Source organism: Mixophyes fleayi, chromosome 2 (assembly GCF_038048845.1).
Source record: "Mixophyes fleayi isolate aMixFle1 chromosome 2, aMixFle1.hap1, whole genome shotgun sequence".
In the NCBI taxonomy this organism is placed as follows: Eukaryota; Metazoa; Chordata; class Amphibia; order Anura; family Limnodynastidae; genus Mixophyes; species Mixophyes fleayi.
In genome coordinates, this window is record NC_134403.1 from 172,655,107 (window position 1) to 172,677,664 (window position 22,558).

General features: G+C 38.1%; 1 protein-coding gene across 1 annotated transcript in view; it reads left to right on the forward strand.

Annotated features, from left to right (window-relative positions):
* The window catches only part of LOC142139871 (uncharacterized), a 481,886-nt gene that overhangs the window by 43,417 nt on the left and 415,911 nt on the right, over positions 1-22,558 (forward strand). The window contains exons 11-23 of the mRNA XM_075197730.1: positions 4,242-4,361; positions 4,700-4,867; positions 8,234-8,337; positions 8,807-8,885; positions 10,058-10,183; positions 12,935-13,099; positions 13,355-13,590; positions 15,413-15,626; positions 16,415-16,585; positions 18,056-18,151; positions 20,132-20,280; positions 20,906-21,047; positions 22,134-22,274. Coding sequence (XP_075053831.1) covers positions 4,242-4,361; positions 4,700-4,867; positions 8,234-8,337; positions 8,807-8,885; positions 10,058-10,183; positions 12,935-13,099; positions 13,355-13,590; positions 15,413-15,626; positions 16,415-16,585; positions 18,056-18,151; positions 20,132-20,280; positions 20,906-21,047; positions 22,134-22,274 — 1,911 coding nt within the window. The remainder of the gene's footprint in view (positions 1-4,241; positions 4,362-4,699; positions 4,868-8,233; positions 8,338-8,806; positions 8,886-10,057; positions 10,184-12,934; positions 13,100-13,354; positions 13,591-15,412; positions 15,627-16,414; positions 16,586-18,055; positions 18,152-20,131; positions 20,281-20,905; positions 21,048-22,133; positions 22,275-22,558) is intronic.

Consider the following 22,558-nt stretch of genomic DNA (forward strand, 5'->3'; position numbering starts at 1 on the left):
CTGGTTGGGTGGCTATGTATGCACCTGAAAAGGGGTCTGATATTATCCTGGCTGGCTGTTTGATACATAATCTAGCATTACATCAACTTACCCCACCGATTATTGCAGTAGACAGTGAAGAAGAAGGGGTCCGTGTCACATCTGGTGATGTGCAGAGCACAGAGGGCGGAAGGCAGATTAGAGTCCGTCTCATTACAAACTACTTCACATGTAAGTGCAGAATAGGAAAAACATTTATTGCTCTAAAATGTGTTTGATGTGAGTGCAATGTTTTTTTTTATTTAAATTGTTTTGTACATTGGAACCTTTAAAAAGAGGATAGTGTGGTAAATATGAACATCCCTGGAAAGTGACAGTCAGAGGTCAATGTGTAAGTGATTTGAGTGCATAGTTTTTTTTAAACATCAGTATACTCTTGTTTAATTAGCAGAAAAGAAACACTGACACCATAGAAATTTAACTACATTTATTGCAGTACAACACAATAAATAATAAAGTATAATGCTTACACAAACTGAACAAAACATTAGGTAATAAGAATGTTTTAGCGCTAGCGACGCCTTTTTGCTGGCATATCGCTATGTCTTGCCCCACTCTCTCCTCTCCCTCGCCCACCCCTGGTGCGAGCACCTCTCCTTGGAGGAGTACTCTGTGCCGATCTGCTTGGCGTACTAGCGGTACTGGTGGTGGCCGATGAAAAAGGTGCAGGCAAGCGGGCAATGAGTTCCTGCTGTAGTTGCCCTGCCAGCCGGGTCACGTTCGCATTCCCCTCGCGAACGGAGGAATGTAAGGCCTCCACAGCCCCAGTCATTTGGGCCATCTGCAGATTTGATTGTTCCCATGCATTAGCCAGACGGTTGATTGCAGCAGGGATTTGGCTATTTGTGCGGTGTATCCGCCTCAACTGGGCCGCAATTTGGGACATGTGGCGAGTTTGGCTCTCCATGAAGAATGTTTGTTGCTGCTGGAAAGCGCCAATAGACAGCACCATTTCTCTGGCTGGGTTCATAATTTGAGGTGAAGGTTGCTGGTGTGCTGGGGCTTCAGCAGGGCCAGGTGCAACATCCTGGAAGCCAGACACAGGGGCATCCACTGTTTCCAGGGTGATTATGGCTCAGGGGACATTTGCAGGGACTCCACCTGAGGTGCCTGGTATGAAGAGGGCCCTGTGTATGAAAAATGACGGTAAGTATATAGGATATAATATGTTTGTATATTGCATTCTGAACACTGGATAGGAAAGAATAATCTTTAGCAACTACAGATTGTTTCACAATGTTTGCATTCCTGATTTCTTGTCCTATGCGACCTGCTTAAGGATGCACTTATTATCCTTTTAATACCCATTATCATTTGCACTATGTATGGTTGATGGAGCTAAAAAGCAAAGTATTTTTAACCTACAAATATTAGGATTTATTACGCAAAATCTGGCTAGACCGTGGTTTGGGGTAAACTAATCCTATTTTAGTACTCCCTCTGTGTAGTACATGCTGGGGTATTTTGACTAAACTGCGTGTTTGAAAAAGTGTAGATGTTGCCTATAGCAACCAATCAGATTTTAGTTTTCTTTTTGTAGAATGCAATAAATAAAGTAAAGGTATATTCAGATTGGTTGCTCTAGGCAACATCTCAGTTTAGTAAATGTAGCCCTAAATTCACATAGCAAACCATATAAAAAAAACAAAAAAAACATTGCCAGCAACATTTGCACAGAAAATCAATTAACTCCATTATTTAGCACAAAAACATAAATCACACACCTGCTTCCTCTTCTGTGCCCGAATCTCTGACTGAAGGTGGAGGTGTAAGTCTCGGACTGGAACTGAACTGCGGTCCTGGCGAATCTGGATGTATTAGAAAAAGAATACAATGTATTTGCAGCAAAAAGCAATTTAGAAATAAAAAAATCTTTGGAAAACATGTGTTTGCACATTAAAAAACAGTTCTAAACAAAATAACTCACCAACTCCTTGGGCAAACGAGGGCGAATCTGTGTCTTGCACATTAATTCCCTCCACTATTTCACGGGGCATTATCTGCCGCAGCTCCTCCTCATAGCTGGTATATTCAATGCGAAGAGGGGGGCCACCATCCGTGCGTCTTGTGGACCTCCTTTCCTGGGCCATTTTTTCTTTCAGCCTCTTCTTAATGTCCGAAAATCGCTTGCGGCAGTGCGCCACTGTCCTCTTTAGTGGGCCCACCGCGTTCACAGCATCGCAAACTCTCCCCCACAGTTGGTGACGCCGCCTTAGAGGAGTCCAGGCTGCCAGGTTGCCTTGGATGACCTCATAGCAGGGAACTATGTGGTGCACCAACACACAATTCTCATCATGTGAGAAACGGACATTCCTCCCTGTCTTAGTCTTCCTGCCCTCTCCTGACTCCTCAAAGTCTCCCTCTCCCTCCTCTACCCCCTCCAGCTCCATCTCCCTCTCCTCAGCCTCTTCTCTCCTCCTATCTCTGGACATTTTCACACAGAAGACAGAAAAACACAAAACACTGAAGGACTGACAAACACAAAGGACAAACTAGACTAACTACAGACACACTTTCAACACAGTCACACACAAGTAACACAGACAAAGGACAAGTCAAATACAAAAAATACAAGACAGAAAATAAATGCGAAAATAAATGTACAAAACAGAAAAATACCACAGGACTACTCACACTTCAATCAGATATCGTTCCACCAAACTCCAACTCTCACCAACTGTCACCAAACCACAATCCTCCAAACTCCTCTCACAAAACTCCTCAAAACCCTATCAAGGAAAAAGTGTCATGCCAGTGGTTTATATAGGGCTTGTGATGTCAAATCTCCTGACTTTGAAAATAGCCAATAGTAACAGGCCATGAGACAGGTGTAATTTTCAAAAAAACCGCCTTCACACGAAAGCGCCGTCATTTAAAGCAAAAGCGCCATGTTCTATTCAAAGTCGCCGGCGGCTTTGAGCATTACATCCCGCCGTGACATCGCCGGCGGCTTCAAATTGAAGATGAAATGCGCCTATTAGTAAATCCGGCTGTTTGCAATGCAAACCCGCCGGAAAACCGCCGCGATGCATGGCGGCTTCAAGCCTGATAGTAAATCTAGCCCCAAGGGTTTTAGAGTGAACGAGTGATACATTATTTAGTCCATACTAAAACAAGGAACAAGTATAATGGATATCGATAGACATATGACAATTACCACAGGGCAACTGTTTTTCTATTTAATTAGTGTTCTTCTGAAATTTAAGTAAAATCAAGATAGTACAGATCACTTTCGTCAGCAATATATCCAAAAATGTTTTTGGGTCTAGTACCATCGTAAATGTGATTTTTTTCACATGATAAAATAGGAATGTTTATTGATACATTAGACCTTCATTATCATATGGTTACCAGATGTGAACCTGGATCAGTGTCCCTGTGGCTCTCACTAAGCCAATACAGTTCCTGTAATAATATGGTGATTATTGTAAAATCTGTTCTTATTGTATTATAATTTATGTACTAGGCAACTTCACATTAATACTTCTCTATTGTATACACTTGTAGGATACTATCATTCTTAGCATAGGTTCTTATTGTGTGAACTTTTTCTTCTTGCTAGGCAGAATATGTTGATCACGACAGGCAATAATATGTTGGTCTTTGCCTCAGGATTCTGATGGAACACCTGTCCAAGTCATAGCAAGAAAAGTGTAAAATTTCAGCCTTTAGGGGCATGCAAATATCATTTCTATCCCTGGGTTTATGTCTCCAAATCTGTTAACGTTACATTGGAGATCAGAAGTGCAGATTTATAAGCAAGACAAATTAATAGAGATATCATATTGGTCCACAACTAATCATTGGATATAATCATGTTTTCTAACAGTAGTGCAAGCATTGTACAATGTTTAAAAAGGCACAATGTATCCCTTTATAATTATTATGACTAAACATATCAACAAATATAAACCCTGGAGATTTATGGAGAAGTCTCCCAAAACACATACTGCAATGCATATATGTCATGTATACATACTAATACAGTCAAAAATAGTCTAGATTCAAAATGTAGTAAACATACAGTATGATAAAGTGCTTTTGTGGACTAGCTAACAAAGCACTCTGGCTTGCAGTGAGTAGCCATTATAATGCAGTGCCAGAGTTGTGTCACACATTCAAATTAGCAGCAATATGTTATTGTATGTTTAACATGTATACTGCACATATGAAGTAGGTAAACAAAATGTTATTTCTTACAGAGTCTGGAACATCAGCTTGGAAATATTCTTAGAAGCAGTTTTGACCAATGTCCTACTATTGCTTCTCAGCTCAGGCTGCTGGAGCTTTTTGAAGGAGTCAGCAGAAGAGATATTGTTAAGGTAATATTATAGTTATTCATTTATTGTGGTTCCATTCACTTTGACAGGATGTGTTGAGCTATAAACCACATGAAATTGAAATAAGCAGTGTTTGCTAAAGTGTCAAGGATTTGATACTCTTTTTAGGGTACATTCACAACATGATATATGTGCATGTAAATCACATTTTGCTATGATTGATTACTACAGTAACATCAGGAAAAACATATGTGCACACATAAAAAACAGGATGTGTTTGTGAAAAGACACTTACAGAATGTCAAGTTTTGCTTGATAGAAATTTTTACAGTTTTGTACTTATACAAATTATTTTCTTTTGTCTTTAAATTTATTTGTAGGATCATTTGAAGGATAAAGACCTCAATTTGCTTAATATGTTTATAGAAGAAATTAGTCAGGTGAAAGACATGTACCAGGAGATGGCAGACAATCCTCCTTTACATGTTAACATGACTCCTACAATCAGCAAACTCCTATGGATAAAAGGACTTAGAGCAAGGATCTCGGTAAGTCTATTTGTGATGTGTATAACATTATCAGAGCTGATATATATAGATATAGATAAAGATGTTTCACATAAGAGCTCAATTTCCAAGCCTCAAGTTATACAGGGTCAAGCATGAGAATCCAGTAAGTCATCAGCTTGTATGAGTGTCTCCAGTGTCCTTATTCCACTGATTGCCCTATCCTATCTTCACTGAACTGGTGTGTAGCTACGGTGATTACAATATGCACATATAACAATTTGTACTCGGTATATGATCAGATTTGGTGCAATCTTACAATTTTTGCCAATTATGTGTGGCACACAAAAATAATAATTAAACCGCATAGTGTTGATGCCTCTTCTTCATTGCACAAAACCTCTCTTATCATTTAAGACTTAACACTCTAATTCATATGTAAATAAGTAAATAAAGACATGGACAACAATTTTGGAGACAGATCACAATTTATTGAACTAAAGAAGAAATGGTGGCGGCAAAAGCAAATTGCGAGTTAGCTAACAACTAATAGGAAAACCAAACAGTGTATGGTCAACAGGCACTAACCACTGGTCCCATGTCATTTTTTTTTACGATTGGCCGCTGCTAAATCTGGTGTAATAGGGACTACACCACTTCTGGGCTCACAATGATGTGCCCACATAAGGGGGGGGGGGGGGTCAAGGGGTCACCCACACTTTAGGACCAAGAGCCAGGTTGGTTCAAAGCGATAGCACCGTATGAATTACTTGCTGACTGCAAAAGCTTTCCTGCCAAGCTGAAGTCCTTTAACAGGCAAAGAGCCCACCACCAAGTGACCGAACTAAAGCCTCCCAACCTCCAATATATTTGTCCACACAAAGCCCTAAACCCTTGATCGTAAGGTGATCTTCTTCTGACCGAAATAGGTGCACCTACTCCATCCTGATTAAGGGTGGTCAATGATAAACCCCCTGAGTGACCTAATAAAAAAAGCCCCTTGAACCTAATGACCTTCTCAAGGAGGGTCCCCATGACGGGGCAGGAATAGTGACTCTTCAGGAGAGTCGGGGATTAGTTTCGACCAGCACAACATTACTGCCGGCCACCATGCCTGAATTGCATGCAGATTGTCTCTAATGAAGCTTAATCAATCCAACGACTTGCCTTTACCCAAGTCGTTAACCTCTAGGTGCATGACAAACTGCTAATAATTAACCCGGCTGGCAAAAGGGGGTGTAAGGGACGGCCATACTAATCCCCTCCTCCCCAACCACTTCACTTCTAAGGGGTAAGAGAAGGAGCTCCAGTCACGGGTCAAGCGGCATCTGGACGCCAGTACAGATAGGAATGGCCCATCACAAATCCGGATCTGCTGGCTGGTTGCACCTAGGACAAAGCAGAGTAATTTGGAGTCAAAGCTCCGCCGTAGCCGTACATGCCAGGAGCGATTGCCACCAGGGTGGAGGGGAAAACCAAAGGGGGGGGGGGGTATCCCATATGAAGGTAAAAATCCATAAAATCCCCAGAGAAAAATTCCTTCATCCCCTCGATAAAAGCGACAAGCAGCAAATCCCTTCATCCCCTCGCTAAAAGCAACAAGCAGCTAGGCCCAGGGTTACCAAAGGATGGGGGGAAGGTGGATACTCATTATATATTGGAACTTATGTAAGTTTCATAGACATCTGACTTCCAACTACTGAGGGACTTTAGTGTTGCGATGGAAGAGCCCTCCACGACTGTGGCAATAGAGGCCCCAAACCGAAAGGAATGAGTGCCATAACGAGCCGGGTCTAGATCCACTACTCCAATGAATCCTTGAAGAGCGCACTGAACTGAAATTTAGGGAGGGGAACTTGCCGGAATGAACCAACCAGAGGTCATCCCAATTGGGTCTAAATCTCAGCCAATTGTGTACACAAGGCAACCACAGCAATAATTGCCCCAATCCTAACGACTGGGTGCTATTGTGTTTACGGTGCAAGCCGATAAATACCATGTACCTCCTAAAAAATGCATCACAGTGGCCTAAGTTAGGGTTGAAGCATACTTGTGTATTAACTACACCTCTCCACAGTCTGCCAACTACGTCCCATACATAAAGTGTCCAGATATATGGTTGGAGCTGGCTGCGGAGGGCCAGTGACCCAGTGCTGTTTACCCAGGTTGGTCGTTTGTGGACTACTGAGTGTGGAATAGAATGTATGTCCTCGATTACCGTGTGTAGCGCCCCCACCCCCCAATCTTCGTAGCGTGTTTAGACTGAGTTACTGTAGCTATCGGACTTCCATCATCCTAATGCATTATCTCTTCGATGGAATACCATTTCAAAGCCACAGCTAGCCCAAACCCAATAGAATGGGTACCCTTGTACTAGTCGATAAACACAATGATCCGCTCAAGATTGCTTCACATGAAATCTATTCAGGGGACAAAAGTCCATGGGTTCCAAAATATGCAACAACTCCCTGTGGAGTAAAAGTACATACATCTTACCTAAAGAGACCGGAACTATGGTCGGTGACACAGGCATGGGGGGGTTTGCCTGTGTCACTGATGGTGAATTGGGGGATCAGAGGAGAGCAGTGTTAGATGGCCCTCTCCTGTCTGAGAAACGAGTAAGGAGTGGTGGGGGGGGGGGGGTCGGTGGTTACAGGAGGTTGGAAAAGAACGGGGGGAGGGGGGTATTGAAAAATTTAATGGGAGGAAAAAGAGGGAATGGAGAGGAATAAGGGCAAGATGCCAGTAATAAAGAGAATGGAAAGCCAGAAACGGGTGAAATTAAGATGAAACTCAAAGGAATGCTATACTACCAGTAGCAGCACAGATACCTATTCTGTGATTCTGTGCAGCAAAATAAGAGGCCCAGCCACTGGGGGAGAATATATGGGCCAGACCAATGCCCCTTCCCTGTGGATACTATTGGCTGGAAGATGTCAGAACACTTAACTCTGAATAGGTAAGTGAATGACTCATGCACAAGCATATGATGTTAAGTGCATTTGGCTTGTGACCTCTCTTGTCATAATCAATTGGGCAGCACTTGAATACAATTGTATTGTTATGTGTGTGGGTAGATTGAAAGATCATAATTAAGCAATTTGTTTTCTGTGCATTATCAATTTATACTGTTCATTCTATTTAGATCATTTTGGTGGTGTTCAAATTATTAAATGAAGAGGTAATTTGGGGAATAACCCTTTGATTAAAACTCACGGAATTGTTGCTTATGTTGGCACAATTAGCTTTATCAGGCAAGGAAAAGGGGTTGCTTTAGACATGTAACCACCTGTGCATCTATTAGGTTCCCAGTTGGTTGTTATGTTCCTGAACCATCTTTATATGAAAGCAAATAACTCAAAGTTTTGTATTTTAATTATGCTATATAAGATTTTTTTCTTTTATGAGGAACCTATGGCAAAGTTGAGAACAATGTCACCTCTCACTCTTGAAGGAGATATGGGCTGGGAATTGAGACATCTCTATACAGATCTATCGGAGGAACTGGAAAGGTAAACTAACCTTACTAAATTGTCACCAATTTTCTTATTGGTAAAGTCTTAATGGGCCAAAAACAAGTGAAAGTATTGTAATATACCAAATGTTTTGTTACATTTCCCATTCTTATTGTTGTTAAATGGACTTTCCAATTACATGATGGGAGTTTTGTGGCAAGATACAGTATGTTATTATTTACCTGGGTATTTAGTTATATTAATAATACAGTCTTTCCCATATGCATAGTTGCGTAAAGGTCTGTACTTCAATTAGCTAAGTAAATCAGAGACATTCATGAGGGTATCCAGACAAGGCTTGTGCAGGGATGAGGCTAATTCAAATACTCCTGCTTACTTCTGAAAATAGACAATTCAGGAAACTGTGTATTAAATCAAACATATGTCTACAATAAATATTTGCTGTCTTACACCACATAGTCACCACTGTATTACCTTCCTGTACTTTGATTTTCCAATATAAAAGGTTTGAGAACAGCCTGATGACTTCTTGGCTTTCAGTTGTGAACACAGAACTGAGTGACTCATTAAAACTTCCTTTGCTTGTAAGTATGTAATGTAATAAAGACATTAGGGATTGTCACAGAGGTTTCAGCTTAGCCAGACAACTCCCACTGTTGGGATCTCTTTGACAGTCTGGCCATTATTTAAACAATAACAACCTTACAAATTTTTCGAGCAAGTGACACATATTCATAAAGTCAGTAAATCAAATACATACTGATCAACATCAAGAAAAGCTAGTGAATGAAGAGCTTTAAAACCAATGAAAGAAGACAGATAATAAATGCAATTGATATCGAATGGCCTTATGTATGGAGATCTATTTAAAATTCCTCAAGGACCAGAAAAGTGTGGGAGTTCTCCAGCAGGTAGCAAGGTGTACCTGTTACCCAGGATAAATGTTTAATGGATCAAATATGGGGTAGATTTACCTATTTTTGCAGAAATACAACAATTTGCACATGGGTCTGCACATCGAGATGGCTCGGTGGTATGTTTTGATGGAATAGCTGTCGGATCCGGTCATTTGTAGCTAAATGTGGCCTGGCGCATTGGATTTGCCTTAAATTGCTGGTTACAGGTGCTGTATTTCCGCAACAAAAGTATTCGATTTTTAGGGTACAAGTACAAACCAAAACAACATTCCAACAGGTCAAGTTTTAATTATTTTTTTTTGATTATCATGAACAACATGTATTAACTGTGCTAGATCTGCCAAATAATTAACCAACATGTTCTTAATCAATGAAATTCATTAAACATTGACTGTTGCTTTCATGTGGAGAGGAATCAGAAGCTGCGCAATAAACACAGCTAAATAGTGATAAAGTAGCTGTTTATTGTTTGTGGATCAAACCTACAGCAACATAACGTAAAACACTTTTCATCAAACAAAAAAGCAAAAAAAGAAAATTGAAACTGTGTAAAATTATAACTAAACACAATAAACAGCACTATACCATATTAAAAGCTTAAATATAATTATAAATTATAACAATTGATGATATCGTCCAAGTAAAAAAATATTATTTTTTTAAACTATTGCAGTCAAATACAAACCAGATACACTATATAAATGTAATCAGTGTACATTAGGCTCATCATTTTAAGATTGCTTATTCTCATCCTTTGCTAAGTTCTAATTCTGCTCTATAGTTCTGTAGTATCTGCTGTGCTTACTATTTGTTAGTGTAATTTTTCTGTTATATTTCAGATAGCTTCCAGTTCAGCATATAGTCCTGGGGATTATCTACACACAATAGAGATCAATCTTCACCCAGACCTGCTGGTATATCTACGGGACGCAGAGTACTTTTTGAAACCTCCTTTCACAATGAAGGTAACCCAAAGTTAAGTTATTGGAAATTAGGTCTGCAAACAGCTCCCCAATGACTGTCTAGTCAGGGCAAACTTCCTTTCTTGGTCATAGAAATAACAAGGATGCACATCTGCCAATTTTTCTTTGTGTATTAATGCCAGGTGCAAATCATTTTGTAACCTAGGTGAAAAAGGAAATCCATTTTTAAAGTGCTGCGACTATATTGGCACTATATAAATACATTCTAATAAATAATAATTAACTCTTCCATTAGACAAATTGTCTTCTAGGTAGATTTATTTATTTAATTGCCCTTAGATGTGACCAGTAATCTGCTGTGTAGATTGTATCCAATTCACAGACCTAAGCTTATTTGATGTGGTACCACCCAAAAACACAGATAGACCTGGAAGATACCAGTGCTTTTTAATATCTTTATTGGTGACATTGCAAATGACATTGAATGGAAAGTATGCCTTTTTGCAGATGACACAAAGATATGCAACAGGGTAGATACACCAAGAGATCATCAACTAATTGATAATCTAGGTAGACTAGAAGAATGGTCAAGAGTGTGGCAGCTACAGTTTAATGCCAGAAAATGCACAATTGTGCACTTGGGTCTCAAAAACCCAAAGGCTAAATATAGTATTAATGGCAATACTGAGGAGGAAATGGATTGAGGAGTCACTATTTCAGGTGAATTAAAGACAGGCAAACAATCTAGCAAAGCAATGAGAAAGGCAAGTCAGATGCTAGGTTGCATAAGGAGAGGAATCAGTAGCCGAAAGAAAGAAGTAATAATGCCATTGTATAGGTCATTGGTACGGCCTCATCTAGAATATTATTTTCAATTCTGGAGGCCATATCTCCAAAAGGATATAATACATTAGAGATTGTACCAAGCGGTGGTAGTGCTTTCATTGTCACTGACAATGCTGTCAGAGTTTATAACTACAAAATAACACAGAAAACTATAACTGCGACCATATGGCAATATTCACTTACCATATACCAGGCAGTCTGGTGTCCGCCACCTTAAATTATGTACAGATTGAAAATTTGACTTTCATTAATATCTACGGGCCTGATTCATTAAGGTTCTTAAATGAAGAGAATACTTATTTCAGTCTCCTGGACAAAACCATGTTACAATGGAAGGGGTGCAAATTAGTATTCTGTTTTGCATATAAGTTAAATACTGACTGTTTTTTCATGTAGCACACACATATCAACTTTACATTTCAGTGTACAAATAAGCTATCAAGTATTTGTGTGCTACATGAAAAAACAGTCAGTATTTAACTTATGTGCAAAACAGAACACTCATTTGCACCCCTTGCATTGTAACATGGTTATGTCCAGGAGACTGAAATAAGGATCCTCTTCATTTAAGAACCTTAATGAATCAGGCCCTACATGAAGAAATTACATAATTTCTAATAGACACTGTGAAAGCGGCGCTTTTAAAGCAGCAATACCTGGATCCATTGCCTGTATAATGTAATCCAGGCAGTGGGTCCGGCTATTGTCTGGTATATGGTAAACTCTTTCGGCATTGTCAGCGCCGTTAATACATATCACACCCGTACCAATATAGACAACTAAAACGGTGCATGTCCTACAGCACAAAACTTACACGGAAAGACTCAAAGATCTTAATATGTATAGTTTGGAGCAAAGACGAGAAATGGGGAATGTAATAGAAACTTTCAAATATTTCAAGGGTTTTAACAAGGTACAGGAGGGAAAATTCTTCAAAAGGAAGAGAAGTATTAGAACACGAGGACATGCACCGAAACTGGAAAAATTGAGGAAAAACTACTTCATAGAAAGAGTAGTGGATAAGTGGAATGGCCTCCCATCAGAGGTGGTGGGGCTAATCCAGTAGAACAATTTAAACATGCTTAGGATAGACATAAGGATATCCTTACAAAGAATAAAGGATCAAATAGGGTTAGAGGTTACCATAGGTTAAAAAATGGGCAAACTAGATGAGCCAAGCGGTTCTTATCTACCATCAATTTCTATGTTTCTATGTTATCACTGTAGGAAAGTGCGATAACATATTTTAATTGTCATATATATTTTGGCCCCTACTAAGGGTCTGAACATATTTCATAGAAATTAAGCACCTTTTTTTTCTTTTCACAAAACTCTGAATCTTTATTTGTAATATTTCACTGCCATAGGTTTGAATATGTAGAGATGTGTATATTTTAAGAATAATTGTAAATAATTTATATTTTTAATAGATATGTAGTGGACTCAAGAGTCTTCTTTTGTTCAAAACTCATTTTGTAGTATTGGTTATATAATAAGGTTGGGAGAGTACCCATTCTAATGTAGTAAAATGCAGAAATGAGATGCTATGTGTGTAGATAGTTTTTTTTTAGTGCGGACTAAAACTCTCTTTTGAACCCATTTGTTTGTCACCTGCAATATTACCTTTCACTCAGAAAAAATACAGATAAAATGTTCTGTTGCATAAACCATAGATTTTGTAGAGCAATGCTTATAAATTGGAATAGACAGATAAGACACACCTTAGTGTTTGTCGTCCCCCCCCCCCCAATAATTAGTTTAAAGGTCCTTCTAACTTTTGGCAAGGCACTAATCTCCAAAAATATAGAGATTAAAAACTTTCAGTACATGTATTAGTAAACAGTATATTTGTGCTTCTGAATTCTAGCTCACTGATTTGTTTCCTAACAAACGCTGCCTTTTTCTTGCAGTAAACTGCTTCTTAAACAGAATTTTTTTTTTTTTTAGCTGCCTGAATCACTTGAATCTCTTATAAGCAAAATGGATACTAACAAGTTTAAAATGCTGTCTACTCGTTTGGAAACAGTGGTATCCAAGTACAATGAAGTAATAAAAACAATATCTCACCACCAGAAGGCGCTGTTTGAGAAGAAATTGTTAAAGATCTTTGAGGTATTGTCAGCATATTCCTGTTCTGTTGTATTCTAGAAATATTGTTCATGATTATTTGGATAAATATGTTGTTCACTAGATTGAGCAATAAATTGCTATGCTTGTTTCTTAACACAAGCTTCCTGAGAGCTGGAACAGTCACAGACTGCCTACTGTTGATTTAACATTTTGTTATATACTCCCAATTCTGCTAATATCTTTATGTTGTCTTCTCTATAAGTGGATCAGTTTTAAGCTCCTTGTTTTTTCTAACAGATCCTGAGAGATGGACTGAGCGTGTTCACTTGGAGCATGGATGAGAATGCAGATTATACTGAACTTGCTACTTCCTACATCTGTACAGACCTCTATAACAACTTCAGTATTGTTACAAACAATAACAAGCTCATTAGCGAGCTCACCGCGGCATGGTGCACGACAACCCTTGACATTTTCACCTGTCGAGAATTCAGCAGGAGCTATTCCATTACTGAGTTAGTGATAAGGCAGAAGTACGTCTCTTTTATGCACATCATTCTGGTTAACTGTGTTAAAAGTGCATTTGTGTTCATTTTTTGTTTTGTGGTCATATTTGTACCATAAGATTTTTGTACAGTTATTTGTTTGGTATATTGATGGAAGATACAGAGCAATAGAGTTGCAGTGTAAACACAACAACAACAATAATGATAATAATAATAGTAATAATACTTACACATGCACACACACATACACAAATACACAAAGTTGCCCGCTCTCCTGGAGTGTCCGGAAGACACTGAAATTCTGGGTAGTTGTACCGGACTCCTGGGAGAGCAAGCCATCCTCTCCTATCCTGCCTGATTGCTAGTGAAGTGGGCAAGAAAGGGGTCTCAGTAATGCAGGGCCAAAATTTACGTAGATCGCGGTTTCACCCCCTTTCCACCAGTAAAGTTGAGGGGTGGACATGGCAGAGGAATAAAGTATGACACACACACACACCTCCATTTTTTGTCAGAAGACAGTTAACTTAGCAGTATATTTTTGGACTGTGTGGTTGATTTATCTTATAAATCACTTAACTCCAGAACTGCTTTTGAATACATAGAGCTGTTTAAAGGGACATAAATAGATAAAGATGCAGAGTGATGCCTTTACAAGATCGTGGAGCAGCTGGTATTGTCTCTTTTAAGTGTTTGTGTTTCATTTTATTAATGTAATATAGAATATGTGTGATTGTATTGTGAAGTTAATGTTAATAGCTTTCCCTATAACATTTACTTGATCTTGACTTGGATTTATAATTACAATGAACACAAAGGACTGGGTTATGCAACATTTGATATTATCCCAGATTTATCTGGAGTCTACAAGGTGTTGGGCGTTATCACCTGAACATGAGCTTTTTTTATTTTTACTGCAGGACACATATAAATAGAAGCAGAAATATTTTTTAGTAGGTTAAACCAAATATTGTGTAGAAGGGACTGCAATTATGGGACCCATGTGTCCAGAAAGCTGATATATTTCTCAATTTGTTAGATAATATGACTTTTACATGTTTTCTCGATGAAAACTATAACATTATTCCTAAATTTTACCTAGTAGAATTGATCTAAAGTTGCTGTTAAACTTCTTCTGCCTTCATCATCATCATCATCATCATCATCATCATTTATTTATATAGCGCCACTAATTCCGCAGCGCTGTACAGAGAACTCATTCACATCAGTCCTTGCCCCATTGGAGCTTACAGTCTAAATTCGTTAATATAGACACACACTCACACACAGACAGACAGAGAGGGAGACAGACAGACAGACAGAGACTAGGGTCAATTTTTTTTAATAGCAGCCAATTAACCTATCAGTATGTTTTTGGAGTGAGGGAGGAAACCGGAGCACCCGGAGGAAACCCACGCAAACACAGGGAGAACATACAAACTCCACACAGATAAGGCCATGGTCAGGAATCAAACTCATGACCCCAGTACTGTGAGGCAGAAGTGCTAACCACTAGGCCACTGTGCTGCCCAAAACTGACCAATTGCACTGTAAAATTCTTCAATTTTACAGATTTTCTCACTATATTTTGTTATTTACTTGGCTCTATAAGTCGAAAATTACTTAAGATGAGTATGAAATGCACAAACAATGACATAATAGTCATGTTCAATATGTTCTCATGAGGTGCAACAAGGTACTAACTAGATAGTGTTCTCTGTGTGACATTCTAAGATGAACCTCCCCAGCATCAAATTGTCCCTGACATTTTTTGGTCAACTATTAATTCATGTATACAGCCCTACATTAGGTAATTCTATTAAAAACTTATTTTTAATCTATGTGCTTTTAGAGAAATCGAGCATGAGCTGACAAGTCTACTTATTCCTGATGGGCAGAAGATACACAGCCTAGTTGAGCAGTCCTTTGATGCCTGTGGTATCAGTGAAGCGTCACCTGCATGGCAGGAATTCATAATGCACATTGATGCTATAGTTCTGCAAGGTCTGAAGAAAGTAACTATATCCAGTTTGGCTGCACTACTAAACACTCTGCTGGACTCTGATGTAAGATGACTTTACCTCCACAAAGTTCATATTGATATATCTTGAATATGCTATATTTAGTAGGTGTAACTTTATTGGTAGTTAGAACAACTTTTGTTAACGAAAACTAATTTGCTCATTTTCATTCTGATCTCATTGGATGCAATCATATTTTAACAATGTCAGTCCTGCACCTGTTAATTATTTCATTATTTCCATTCATCCTATATATGCAGGCAGCAATGTATCTATAATGAGATAAACTAAGGCAACATAGTTTGAGGAGTAATCATCATTTGTTTGCTTTACTTTCCTTAATGAATCAAGCCCATTGTGTTTTTTAGTGTACATTACACTACCACAAATGGATATATTAATTTGTGTAAGGGATGAGATGATGTTGTTCCTTTTGCAAGCCCAGGCAAGAGAATAGCCATATAAGAGTGAATGTAGAAAGACACAAGAAAGAAACCCAATATCTGTCATTATTATATATCAACGTCTGACTATTACTGAGCTAAATACTATTCCTGAAACTGTTACTTGAACACTTAAATCTGTTACTTCAAGTGTTTTAAATTAGAGCAGCCTGCTTAGGACAGTAGAAATTGTTAGCTTACATTACTCTGAGACCGTATAGAAGCTTATGCAAAGTTTTCACCATTGAATAAGAAATGTGGCTTTTGCTGGTCCTGATAGAGGGCAAAATATTTACTTACATTTTATTTTGAAGAAAGTTGAAGTGAAAATCAGGATTTTAACTTCATTCTAGGTTGTTTAGCTGAAACCATGTGTTCTCCTGTCCACAGCATGTTGCAATCCTCAGCGTTGAAGTTGAATTGATTAATGGTGAAGTTGCCTTTAATCCACCTCTTGACCAAAGCACTTCCGATACAAGTGTTATGGAAAATATAGAGGAATGGCTCAAAATGTTTCTATTTCGTGGATCACAAATAAAGGGACTTAGTTCAATGGCAAAGGTAACTATACATATTGTTTACTATATCTCCATTGCAGTTTTTGAATAACTTATATACAATTAAATTACTGTAGTTCTAAATCTTCAGAAATACTCATCTTCTAAGATTCTTTCATTTACAGCTAGAGCCAGTTTTATTGGCCAATGCAAGAATACTTAATGGTTGTGTTTTTTTCTGTCTAAAGTTTCTGGCTTAAACAACTTTACAGCCCACTACTAAATTTGGTGCCTCTTTCCGTTCACCAAACTTAACAAGTATTTTTTAACTATTCTTTACAGTTTTGAGGGTTTCCTCTCAGAATTCATATAGTCTATTCTTACGTTTTATAAAGATGTTAAACAATAGAGCACATGCCATCTTTTTGATCTCATAAATGCTTGCAAGCTACTACTACTGTGACCTATGAAATTTTCTACCATGTCCAAGCAGATACTCCCCCAGCCTTCGAATGTTTGAACACTCTCTGAAAACCCACCTCTTTACAAGAGCCTAATCTGCTCCCAAATGTACTACTCACATTGGTTCAATCATATTGCTGTCTCAATATCCCTGGTGTGCCTAGTTATAAGCCTGCAAAGTCATAGGCACAGCCACAGGATTGTAACCGGCGGTCAAGTCAAATATTTGGGAAGAAATATATACTCTACACATAGAAAACAAGCAAGTGGTAAAACCTACATCAAAGCAGAATAAGTTACCAAAACACAGGACCAAGTGCACAGCGCAGCACAAGTAAAAGTCTGTTAGTTATCTTGCAAAACACAATGTGAAGCCAGGTTTAAATACAGCAAGAAAAATTGTCCAATCGGGCACAGGTTGTGCAACGTAGGTTTACAACCTGTAAGGATCTGCATAAGGAAATTAACCCCTGGTGCTCTGCTAATTGTCACTAGCTCCTTTTGGGCATGGAGTCTAATGGCACTCGTGGTTTCCACCAGAGAAACCCTCAAGGAGACTTGGGGGTAAATGTATCAATCTCCGGTTTCTTCAACTCGCGGGAGTTCAGCGAGAAGACAGCTAAAATTTAAAGCGGCGCTGCCTTGTAAAGGGAAACTTGCCTTCACAAGGTAGCACTGCTTTAAATTTTAGCTGTCATCTCGCCGAACTCCCGCGAGTTGAAGAAACCGGAGATTGATACATTTACCCCCTGGACTCAACTGCAGATTCTCTAGGTCTGATTGGTTGCTATAGGCAGCATCTCCACTTTTTCAAACCCGCAGTTTAGTAAATATACCCCCAAGATCTGAACCCTGGAGTACAGCTGTTTAGCATTCTATTATTTTATATATTTTCAATTATGTTATACTTTTATTTTAGATAGTTTAGATGCATCTGACCAGAAGTGACACTGACTTTTTAAAACCATTACATTGTCTTTTTTTGGGATCAGGTGACAGAATTTAAGTTTTGTTTTTCTGACAAGTTATATTTCAATAAATGGAGTCAAAATGAATCATGGCTATTTTTCAGGTGGGTTATCAAGATTATGTATCAGAAGATAATGAAGCATTGCAATTGATTGGCCACATCCTACAGCAGGTAGAGAATGGTGTCCTTGAGTGTAAGGTGAGCAATGCTTCTTTGTATCTACTTTCTTAGCAATACATCATTAGTCACATGCACATCTTTGTTTGTAACACTAGATGGTGGTACTGCTCCATGATTTAAGAATCCTTTCCGATATCTTCTTTTTCTTCCTTTCTGTGGAAAGACAAATAAAGAAGCAACCTAATGTTTTTTTGAATAAATAATAGCAATAAAAAACCCAACATTTATTTTTCGTTTAAGTTCTTAAATGTCAGTCTGTGATAGTCACATCTTCACCTAACTAACAAAGATTTCAGTACAGTCTGCTCATTCAGTAATGGTGTTACCTTATATGTAAACTGACACTGAAATATGACACAATGGACTGATGCAGAATGAGGACTGTACCTGTTTGTGTAGCGTATATTGTGTGAAATCACATGCATATGCACCTGTACAGGTTTGTGTGATTCTGGCACTTACGGCTGCTGGTGCCTGGAGAGACTGGAGGGGGAGGAAAGGGACGTTCTAACAAAGGCCAAATACAGTAAGGGTGTGTTCATGCAATTGCAAACAGATGCAGACAGGGACACAGACACCTGTCCAAACTGTATTATTTTCAGGTGGTCAAGGGTAGGTACAAATAAAAATAATGTATGATGATGAAGACCTTCAACAATAGTGAACTGCTTGTGACTAGCTGTTTGCAAATGCTCTGCAGGTGCTTTCTACTTTGCACATGTATATGTTATTTTTTTGTGTGCGTGCTTAAGGGGAGCTGTTTCTTTTGCATTAGAGAGGTTTTTGACTTTTATTCAGCAGCAAGATAGCAAAAAGATTGTGGGAAAAAAAAGGAATAAAATAACAAATAATTTAAGTGTGGTGAATAATGACAAGCAAATAAGTACTGAACTGTTGTCAGGTATAAACCATATAATTAAAAATTAAAAATTAGGAATGTTGAATATAAACCAGACTTCACAGAAATTAATTGTATGGAAAACAACACAGAGCTGTAGTGTATAAAATCTATAAGTAGTTACACAAATGTGTAACTTGTATGTTATGATTAATGCAGTGATTTGTCACCAGCAAGATATAGCTGGTAATTATTTAGAAAATTACATGTGGGATATTTGTGCATTTGAAGCTTTTTACTACATCTGAGTAAAGTGTGCCTAGAAATACAGTACACTTGTTCAGGAATTGAACTCATAACCCCAGTGCTGTAATGCAGAAGTGCTAACCACTACGCCACCGTATATAAGCTTTTTTACATCTGAGCATCTGCAGAAGCCAATGGTTTCGGGACCATCTTTTACAATTGTTGGCTGACTTTTTAGCTAAATACGCTATAGCAGTTTAGTAAAATGTGCTTGTTGCCCTGCCCATTTATGGTGAAATATAACTATCATTTTGAGACAATGAGAATAACGCGGCCTGTGCACTATTACCATTAGTACAGTAATTTTAACGCCGATATTTGCTTGCAGCCCCGCGGGCTGCAACAAAAATCTGCGTTAAATTTACCGTAGTAACGGTAATACTGTGCGGGCCGAGTTATTTCTAGACTAACATGGCCCTAATGAATTCCCCCCTCACTATATACTTCAGTATAATAATACAAAATGTACCTTAATGATTGCTGAGTGCAGTGTTTTTCAAATTTAGTTTTTATTTAAAATATGACAATGGTAGACTACAGTAAAACGGTACAGTAAAAATAATAGTAAAATAATGACAGTAAAGTGATTATGTAATGTTAGACATGATGATTCTCTGTGTATGCTCTCAGTTGTGAGTATGTGCAGGTAGCAATATAGAAAAATACAGTTTTGTCATCTGTGAAAGCCGTAATAAAGCAAATGAAGAAGATGATGGAAAGAAATTTCTCTCTTTACTGGCTTTCATCTTTACTTGTAACTGTAAGTCAGAAACTGAGAATCAGTGCTCAATTTGTTTAGCAAGGAGATATGTATATTGACCACCTTTAGCAATAATAAGCTATTTTTATTTTAGGCATTCCTGGAGGTTTTTGGCAATTATTCCTGTTTATGGAAAAATGATGTTAATAAAGAATTCCAACTTTTCCTCCATGGAAAACAGAGAGTTGAAATCACACCAGGAAGTGAAGTTGAGGGGGGTGCGTTGGCACCAATAATCAGGATGTAAGTAAATGTCTACCTGTCTCTTATATAATGCAGAGAAACCAATTTTATTGGATTAAACCACTTAAACCACGTAAACCACTTAAAGTCTGCGGAACATAATAGTATTTTTTTTCTTACAATGTAATATTGCTGTGACGCACAGGTAGAAAAAGTGACATATCCAAGGTCACAAAGAGCTGACACTGAGATTCAAGCCAGGTTCTCCAACATGTTTCTCAAAATCAGAAATTCAAAATGTTAAATCTTTATTTTTGTGACAGTAGTTTGTTTAAACCCAGGGCTATTACTGCATTCAATAGTCAATACAGTTCAGTTGTATCAAGTGGGGGACACTGTTTATTACCAGGATAGGATGTGTTATTATATTAGTCTCTGATTTATATTATCATCAAGTTGGAAACTTGATTATGCCCTTTTTCTTTTTTTTATTGTATATAATGAGAAGTATTTATGCTTTATCTGTCTATTTGTTTATCAGTCTAAGAAATGTTATCTTACAGTATTTTTCTGTCACCTAGTGCAAGTATTTAATTACTGTTAACAATTTTATTGAAACATTTTTTTAGTAAGCAGATACCGTAAAAAATTGATTTCTAATTTGTCTGCTCTCTGGTTTATGCAGAAACAATAATGTCAGAATGAAGTCTCACAACAATCCATTGATCATAGCAGAAAGAGCATTTATTTTCCCTAAAGACACAGCGGTGCAAATGACCCATGGACCACTGTTAGAAGACTTTGATTCTGAAATCTCTGCATACAAGGTTTGTGTGTAAATACCATGGGGTATATTTACTAAACTGCGGGTTTAAAAAAGTGGAGGTGTTGACTATAGCAACCAATCAGATTCTAGCTGGCATTTTGCGGACTGTACTAAATAAATGATAACTAGAATCTGATTGGTTGCTATAGGCAACATCTCCAATTTTTCAAACCCGCAGTTTTGTAAGCATACCCCCATGTGTCTTTAAAAACTGATTATAAATAGATGATCACCAGTTAGAATGAATGATCTGGAACAGATTACCTCAGAAGTACACAATGCAGATTATTATACTATATGGCCCTGACTCAAAAAAAGCACGCATACTGAGCGCAAGATGCATTTGTTTTAAAACGCACGTAAATCGGTTCTGTGTGCTCCAAATTCCACGACAAACGGATCTGAAGGTAGGAGTGCTGAAGAATTCGGGTGTAGGTCTGCTATGCTCTACTACATAAGAAACTGCTGTATACGTCCAATATTTACGTGGATTATATATTCGCAAAAGAACGCACATAAAAAAATAAAAAATATTGAATTAATGTCACCTGTTAATAATATAGGCATTAATGATAAAATGGTAAATGTTCTTATCTTCTCATGAAATACATTTATTAGGATGTTCTTAATGTCTACTCAACATAAAATACATTTTTACAGTTGCACCTGATTGCAAACACATGTTATAACATGCATAGAAGACTGTCATCACTAGTACTCAGGACTTGGACTAGTCCTGTAGCTGGAGCAAGAGATATGGCAGAAAAACAAGTAACTTTGCAATGCCCATAGCTTGATTCAGAAATGGCTGCGTGTGCTTGAGCACGCTATTACTGTAAATGGACTATGGTCAAACGCCCCTTCCCGCCCCGCTTTCTCCCTGAAAACATAGGCTGTAGTAAGTGTCCATTGCATATGAAGATAGAGTGGACAGCGCTGCAGAGATTTTGCATGGAGACTTTAAGGAAACTTCACTGATTTATATATGAAATGGTTCAAAGATGTCTCACAAGACCATTCGATTTGGAGATACATATTTTTGTTCTCAATGTTAGAATATTTTGTAATGTTGTTTTCATTACATTAGGCTGCCAGAGACAGCATTCAGAGACTCCCAGATCATCAACAATGCAGATGGATTCAGGTGGATTTCCAGCCAATCAAGCAGGTTCTCAGTGCATATGCCCTTAAATGGATGTGGATCTTTACCAAATACCTCATAGACCAGGTGACTCACGATTACTGGTTTAGGTGCTGAACATTAATGGGTCTTTACGTACATGACATTTGGCAAATGGATTATCATGGTTGTGTCTTATTAGTACTTACAAACTGTCTATTTGAAAAATGCACGTAAAGATGGTACATGGTACATAGACTCTGCAAATAAAGAAAGTCAATGCCTTCTTCAGAATGTGTGGCCTACAGAGCAGTTTGCACCAATACTGCAACTTCTAAACAGAGAAGACTATTCATATTTGTCAAAGTATTAACACAAGATATTTACCAAAT